The sequence below is a fragment of the Mastigoproctus giganteus genome, chromosome 13 (genome assembly GCF_048544385.1).
Source record: "Mastigoproctus giganteus isolate SK-2022 chromosome 13, ASM4854438v1, whole genome shotgun sequence".
In the NCBI taxonomy this organism is placed as follows: domain Eukaryota; kingdom Metazoa; phylum Arthropoda; class Arachnida; order Uropygi; family Thelyphonidae; genus Mastigoproctus; species Mastigoproctus giganteus.
In genome coordinates, this window is record NC_143587.1 from 11,551,401 (window position 1) to 11,560,146 (window position 8,746).

At 37.9% G+C, this 8,746-nt stretch overlaps 1 protein-coding gene across 1 annotated transcript in view; it reads right to left on the reverse strand.

Annotated features, from left to right (window-relative positions):
- LOC150075762 (uncharacterized) overlaps positions 1-7,742 on the reverse strand; it is an 85,999-nt gene extending 78,257 nt beyond the window's left edge. Inside the window, exon 1 of the mRNA XM_090387873.1 lies at positions 7,459-7,742. Coding sequence (XP_090243999.1) covers positions 7,459-7,552 — 94 coding nt within the window. The 5' untranslated portion in view covers positions 7,553-7,742. The remainder of the gene's footprint in view (positions 1-7,458) is intronic.
- Positions 7,743-8,746: the final 1,004 nt, after the last annotated feature.

The following is an 8,746-nucleotide window of genomic DNA, read 5'->3' on the forward strand; positions in this document are numbered from 1 at the left end:
ACATGCTGCTGCAGAAAACTGTCATCCAATACATCCACAAAAGTCTTGCTAGTGTATGAGTGACCAACCCACAAGTTCCAGTCAATATCTGGAAAGTTAAACCCCCCCCCCATAAGGCATTCTGATTTACTGGCCCACTATTTCTCTGCACAATTGCTCATTATACTCATTAGGCCTATATTCTTCATGCATTAAGAATCTGCAGATAAAGTAATCACTAGGTGGCAGTGATCACAGTGTGCTTAAGTGGGATTTACTCAGAGGTAACAACCTCAGGGGTAAGGGGAAGGGTTTTTGCTTTCGTAAAGGCGACTACGGAGGTCCGAGACAGTATTTAAATTCCATATGGTGGAACCAACTGATGATGTTACCAACAGCAAATTCAAAAGGGGAAGCATTCAAAGAATTAATCTTCTAGGGTTGAATTTGAAAGTGTCAGCAATTCTGCCCAAACACGATAGGAGTGAGTATATGAGAGCCCTGTCAATCAATTCGGCCCTGGAAAGATTGTGCAAAGCTCAAGGGGTAGAATTTTTTTCAGCCTGGTCTGTACTTGTTAACAGGAGAGACTGCTTCTACAGGGATGAGATACACTTAAATAGAAAGGGTCAAAGAATGTTTGCTGATGCTATCGAGGCAGTGTAAGGTGGGTCGGAAAACTGCTAGATTGGGGGGATACAAGGACTAATAGATTAACAGTAGCCACTGGCAGAGGTGAAAGTGATTCTTGCACTGCTTCTATTGGAATGAGCAGCAGCATGGAAAATAAAATGAAGGATATTTCAGAGACTGCTGGGAATCACTGGGGTACAAGTAAACACATGGGTTGTGTTAGGGTAGCTAAGAAAAAGAACAGGTGCATGTATACTTGCGTGTAAACCAATGCTAGAGTTTAGTAAATAAATTTGATGAATTTGAGGTATTGCTCAAAACATCAAAGGCAGATATTGTTGGGATTTCAGAGACGTGGTGTCACACAGATATAAGGAATGCAGAACTGGAATTTGGGGAGTACGTCTACAGAAAGGATAGACAGGATAGGAAGGGAGGAGGGGTTATGCTATTAGTTAAGAAATACATAAAATCCAAGGAAGTGAAGCAAGTCGACATCGCTGGACTGTGCAGTGTCAAGTCAGTTTGGTGTGACATAAGCATTGGGAGATCAAAATTGAGTAGGAGTGTGCTATAGGCCTAATGACTCTGATTAGTGTAATAAGAAACTGTACAAGGAAATAGAGTGGGCCAGTAAATCAGAGAGGCTTATAATGGGAGATTTTAATTTCCCAGATATTGACTGGAATTTGGGGGCTGGTCACTCACACACTAGCAAGACTTTTGTGGATTTATTGGATGATTGTTTTCTACATCGGCATGTTCGGGAAGCAACTAGAGGGAGTAATACTCTTGATTTTATTATCAGCAGTGATTCTTCATGCATTAAGAATCTGCAGATAAATGAACCACAAGGTGGCAGTGATCACAGTGTGCTGAAGTGGGATTTACTCAAAGAGGTAACTACCATTAGGGGTAAAGGGAAGTGTTATTGCTTTCGTAAAGGCGACTACGATGGACTGAGACAGTATTTAAATTCTATACAGTGGGACCAACTGTTGATGTTACCAACAGCAAATTCAAAATGGGAAGCATTCAAAGAACTTATCTTGGAAGCTACTAGGCTTTACATACCAACTAAGAAATATTGTTCAAGGTTTAGGCCTAAATGGATGTCAGATGAACTAATGAGACATATGGCAGAGAAGAAAAATGCATGGGATACATACAAATTAACACGTGACACAGAAGCCTATGGTTGATACAAGTTAATCTGTAACCAAGTTACAAAGGAGGTTAGGCAGGCAAAGGCATATTATGAGAAATCTTTGGCAAGGGATGCAAAGAAAAACAGCAAAGAGTTCTTTACTTATGTAAACTCTAGAAGGAAGGGGATGAATCAGATTGGTCAACTGTTGATGATCCTGCTCAGGTAGCTAACAAGCTAAATGAATATTTTGCATCGACATTCACACATGAGGAGTTATTCAGCGAGGGGAATGCCAGAGGTGTATTCAACTCTTGCAGTAAGCTAGAGAATCTTGTAATAACTGAGAGTAAAGTGGAGGAGAAATTGTTGAAGATAAACACAAGAAAGGCACCTGGGGTGGATGAGATCTATCCAGTTATATTAAAGGAAGCAGCAAAGGAAGTAAGCAAACCCTTAGCCATAATTATGAGAGCTTCCTTGGACTCAGGGGAGGTACCCATGGACTGGAGATGTGCAAATGTGACCCCAATTCACAAAGGAGGATCAAAGGCTAACACAAGTAATTATAGACCTGTGAGTTTAACTTGTGTTCCCGGAAAATTAATGGAGGCACTGGTTAAAGAAGCACTGCAGGATCATCTAGACAAGACTTCAGTTATAGCTCAGACACAGCATGGTTTTGTTAAGGGGAAGTCTTGCCTGACCAATTTGATTGGATACTATGATGTAGTCACAAAAGAACGATGCATGGAATAACTTTGATATTATACACTTGGATCTTAGAAAGGCTTTTGATACAGTTGCACATGGAAGACTGCTGCACAAATTGGAGCAGTGTGGCATTGGAGGCAAATTGCTGCTATGGATAAAGGGGTGGTTGAGGGGGAGAAGACAGAGTGGTAATCAATGGACACTGCTCATTGTGGACTAATGTTATTAGTGGAGTCCACTCAGGGTTCAGTATTGGGTCCATTATTGTTTTCTGTATTTATAAATGATATTGATGATGGTATATCAAGCTTAATGTCCAAGTTTGCAGACGATACGAAGGTTGGCAGGGTTGTCAAGGACACTACTGACACTATGCTGCTGCAACAGGATCTGGAAAGGTTGAGCAGATGGGCTGAGAGGTGGCAAATGAAGTTTAACATTGACAAATGTAAAGTACTACATATGGGAGACAGCAACACCAGAGCAACGTATCAACTCTGTGGTACTACACTGACAGTGGTAGAGAATGAAAGGGACCTGGGGGTGGTTGTGCAGGCAGATATGAAGTTCTCTGAGCAGTGCAGACGGGCTGCAAGAGTAGCTCATGGTGTATTGCCAATGATATATAGGAATTTTTCTAGCAGGGATAAGGAGGTGTTTATTCCCTTGTATAAGGCAATGGTCAGGCCACACCTAGATTACTGTATACAGGCCTAGAGGCCTCATTTAAAGAAGGATGTAGAGCTGCTGGAACTAGTACAGAGAAGGGCAACAAGATTAGTCAATGGAACAAAGGGGTGCTCTTATGAAGAAAGGCTTAGGTTTTGCAAATTACAGTGTCTGGAGACTAGGCACCAGCGAGGTGATCTGATAGAGGTGTATAAAGCCTTGAATGGTTTGAGCATGCTCAATGCTGATGGGATTCTTCCTCTTGCTCAGAATAATCACCTGAGAGGGCATAAATTCAAATTGAGAAAAGACAGATGTATGATAGAAGTGTGGAAATTTGCGTTTAGCCAGAGGGTGGTTGGTGGAAAAGACTTCCATCCCTTGTCGTGGAAATTGATAGACTAAATAAGTTTAAGGCTCAGCCGGACAGGTATTTCGAACGAACAGAGGGGTGAAGTGGAAGTGTTTTTTTTTTTTTTTGGCTGATGCTGCTAATGCTAATGGATTATAAGAAAAATTAATAAGTCCATTAGTTCTATTGGACTTATTTTAAAGTTGGCTGGCAAACAGGAGCAGAATTGCATGTTATCAGGCAATTCTGCCTGATAACATGATAGCCTTACTGTCTATGTACATAGTCATTATGAAGGTACATATAATACATACATAGACAAAATTTTAGACTAGTTTTTCTTATATATTTCATACTTTGGAACGGAACCCCTTTATTACTATGGGAGTCATAACTCAGTATTCGCGTTTTCGGTATTCGCGGCATTTCTCAGGAACGTAACCCCCGCGAATAGCGGGGGTTTACTGTATTTGGATCTTAGAAAGGCTTTTGATATTGTTGCACATGAAAGACTGCTGCACAAATTGGAGCAATGTGGCATTGGAGGCAAATTGCTGCTATGGATAAAAGGATCGTTGAATGGGAGAAGACAGTGCTAATCAATGAACACTGCTCTTTCTGAGCAGTGTTCATTGAAATTTTCTGAGCAGTGCAGATGGTCTGCAAGAGTAGCTGATGGTGTCTTGTCAAAGATATACAGGAATTTTTCCAGCAGGGATAAGGAGATGATTATCCCCTTGTATAAGGCAATGGTCAGGCCACACCTTGAGTACTGTATACAGTCTGGAGGTCTTATTTTAAGAAGGATGTAGTGCTGTTGGAATGAGTACAGAGAAGGGCAACAAGATTAGTGAATGGAACAAAGGGTTGCTCTTATGAAGAAAGGCTTAAGTTTTGCAAATTAGTGTCTGGAGACTAGGCACCTGCAAGGTGATCTGATTGAGGTGTATAAAGCCTTGAATGGTTTGGGCTCAATGCTGATGGGATTCTTCCTCTTGCTCAGAATAATCACGAGAGACGGCATAAATTCAAATTGAGGAAAGACAGTTGTAGGATAGATACGCAGGTTTGCCTTTAGCCAGTTGGTAGTTGATTGATGGAACAGACTTCCATCTTTTGTTGTGGAAGTTGATAGCCTAAATAAATTTAAAGCTGAGCTGGACAAGCATGATAAAAAAAACATGATACTTTGTCAAAAAACAGATGCTCATAGCATTTGGAATGAACGGAGGGGCGAAATGGGGGGGCGGGTTTTTTTTTTGGCTGATGCTGCATAAGCTTGCTTCCTTGCATTGTATGCTTCTACTAATGCTAACACACACCTACTTTCATTTTCCCTTTCACAGTGCTTATGTCACACCACACTGACTCAATATTGCATTGCTGCCACAACTTCCAACTGTTACACTCTCTGGCTTTATACTATTGAAGATCTATGGTCAATATCAAAGCACGCAGGGTTTTAAATTTGCCTATTCCTCACCAACAGTGAAGATAACTCCCAAATAAAGGAGACGATAAAAATCATTTCTTAAAATGCTGCAGAGCAGGTTTTATTTTTAAAGAAATAATTAAAAATTACTTGTTTTTAAAATATTAAAAATTGATTTTCCAGTAGCATTCATAATAGATTAAAATTAAAGGTGACAACAAAAAATAGACAGTTCTGATTTTATTCTTGCTGATTTTTAAATTTATAAATGGGGTAATTTTTCCTGAGTAGATGTGTGATCTTCAAAAATAATTTGTGCAACTAGCTACAAGTTAAACATAAAAACTTAAATTACAAACATAAATTCAAATTACATAAAACTTGGTGGTTAAAATCAAGTTCTAAAATTACAATATAACATAATTATGTTAAGGTATGAGGATTTTTTTTTTTTTTTTTTATCATATGACAAATTACAGCTGAGCAGCCCCTGTTCAAAAAAAAACATGATACTTTGTCAAAAAACAGATGCTCATAGCATTAATATTTGAAGAGAGTTCACCGAGTTACTTTTGAAACATTAGAAACTCTTTCAAAATGACACTTTAATATCACAAAAAAAAAAAAAAAATTAATTGGATGCTGAGTTCACCAAATGGACTTGCTCCCGACACATTCAACATAGTGCCAGAGGTGTAATACTGATATTGTCAAGCAGTTGATAATTTTCTCCTGAAATTCACAGCAAGCATATCAATTGTTGGCAAAGTGTGTGATGTTATTTCTGAATGCCACTATCAAGTGCCACTGGTCACAGTTTGCCAAGTCTACAATCATGCCATTAGTGAAGCTGACCGTCTGATGAAAATTCTGGCAAGTGACACGCCAGACATAATTTGAGAACATCCTCAAACTTCCTCTGATGAGCTTTTTGACAAATACCAAAGAGCTGAAGTATGAAATCAATAAAGGTAGCTTTTTAGAAGTCAAATATAGAAAGGCTAATAATTCTGACATTTGTAGATTAAAATTATAAGAATTATTATAGTGAATTTTAGTGGCTAAGAAGTTATTTAGTAGTTTGAAGTAGTAGTAGTTTTCTCTTAATAATGATATGGGGGGGGGGATCTAGATTCAATGCTGAAGGAGAAATGATTGTAGGAGAAGCAATTATCTTATTGCTGCTGCTGCTTCAAACCTAAAGTTGCCTTAGTGAATTTGAATGTCCAAAAGTTAATGCTAAAAGAAATTAAATTTACAATCAACAATCACTTCTAGGTCTTTGTTGATGGGGGACTGTAAAAGTGCTAAAACAAGAGCTGCTAACAGTACACCTCTTTGGAAAGTACAAGTGATGGAAACTGGAAACCAAAATTCATGAAAAAAAAAAAATTAAAAGATTGAGAAAATAATTTGATTACCAAACAGTAGTGCTCTCAGTAGGGTTAAAATAGATCTGATGCAGCTTGTGTCAAAGTTGAACTTATGTAAGAAGTTGTTGTTGTACGGTTTTAGGAGCATCAGCACCTAATGCCATATTGCTTCATGTATACTGCCTGTAAATTGCACGTGTTCTGTGGTTGATTTTCTGTTTGCTGGACGAAAAACCAGAGTTTCCGTGATAAAAATCATGCTACCCTCACGTGAGACTGACTAACTCAGCCACATTGTGAAAAATGCCAGTAAAAATTCCTCCCATCATCAACGGGACTTGAACACAGTTCTTTTCCCCCCAGTGTGGGGAGGAGGGCAATTCTACCAACTATGCTACCCACTAGGGCTACGTAAGAAGTGTGTTATAATGAATAATGGTGTTCATCGTAGTTGCATAATATTTTGATCCTCCTGTCCATAAAACAGAAAGAGGTTCTAATAGGAAAGGGCAAAATCTTTATTTTAGCTCATTAAAAAATAATAATAATAAATGCTGATTATCTTATATTCAAAATTAATATTCAGGAAAGTGGAACTTAATGGCACCGAAAGGTTAATATTATTAATATTATTATTATTAGCTATATGGTGCAAGGAAGCCAGAGGCTTATGCTGCACCAGCCAAAAAAAAAAATAAAAAAATTTCTGAGTTACCCTGAGAGAGAGAGAGAGAGAGTCAAAAGTAGAAGGAATCACCAAACAAGAGAAGAATGATGATATCCAACTCAGAACCCTGGGTGTGCCAAGCCCATACTCACCAGATGTGAGCCCCTGGGGTTATATGTTACACTAATGTAAAGTAACTTTGTCAAATTATCATATCATTAAAAATTCTGATATTTGTTCAACTAAAAAATTGCAAGTACTGTACATAGAAAGTTGTTAGAACAGAAAGACCATGAAATTAAACTAAAAAAAATAATAATAATAATTGATTCAGACAGTAAGTTTCGCCAGTTTGTCTTAACAGGAAAATAATTATGTAGAATATAGCAACATAAACGTGTGACCGGGGTAATATGAATAAATGGCATTACCGAAGGGGGGTTAGTCGACAAATCCAATATACATGACATTAAGTGCACATTATGACTTTACCTGTCATACTTGCATCCCCCTCCATTCTCCGTACCCAAGCAGTGACTTTCTTGTTACTTTCACGCAGTTCGTCTTCAAAACTTTTTGTTGCCATTTCCGACAAAGTTCAAAACTTTCTCATACAGGTTTGCCAACATATCACGTGGCACTTCACACGTACTACTACATTTATGGCATGCTACTGGTAAAAACTATCCCCCCCAAAGATTATTTTTATAATCAACTATATGTACAGCTCATCGCATTAAAAAAAAATACTGTCAAAACTTTTAAACCACTGTAACTCGACCCTACCTTCCTAGCTCAATGCTCCCTCATGTGCCAATTTCAGTTTTTTTTTTTTTTGTTTGTTTTTTTAATTTCCTCCTCATAATAGGTGACCTCAGATAATTATTTTATTCTAAAATCATAAAAAAAAAAAATTATTTCCTCCTCATAATAGGATGACCTTAGATAATTATTTTACTCTTTATTCTAAAATCATAAAAAACGATAATATATAAATAAAATAATTCATTTCAATCCTTACTTGTGTCCTTAGTCTTTTTGAAGTTTCGTTTCAAAAAAAGACAAAAAAAAAAAAACCTAAACTAATTTAATTTTAAAGGAAATTCAAATTCAGTTACTGGAATTTTATATACAGTATATATCAGGCTGCAAGTGGGTAGGCGAGGAAGGTATCTCCTACGGACAGCAGTTCAGGAAGGAGTCAATTTTTTTTTGAGATTCCGGGAGAAAAAAATTAGAGATGTATTTCATTCACTAAGATACAACTAATACGTTGAATACTGCTTACAGGCCTGGAGGCCTCATTTCAGGAAAGATGTAGAGTTGCTAGAACGAGTACAGAGAAGGCAAACAAGATTGGTGAGGAAAACGAAGGGATCTCTTACAAAGAAAGGATTAAATTCTGCAAATTGCAGCGTCTGGAGACTAGGCACCTGTGAGATGATCTGATTGTGTATAAGGCCTTGAATGGTTTGAGCAAGAGCAATGCTGATGGGAAAATTCCTCTTGCGCAGATTCCTCACCTCAGGGAGGCATAAATTCAAATTCAGGAGCGACAGTTGTAGAATAGATGTTCGAAAATTTGCCTTTAGCAAGCGGTGGTTGATTGCTGGAACAAACTTCCATCTGTTGTTGTGGAAGTTGATAGCTTAAATAAATTCAAGGAAGCACTGGACAAACTTTTAGAGCGAATAGTTGTGTGAAATGTTTTTTTTTTTTTTTTTTTTTGGCTGATGCTGTATAAGCTTGCTTTCTTGCATCATATGCCTCTAGTAATGCT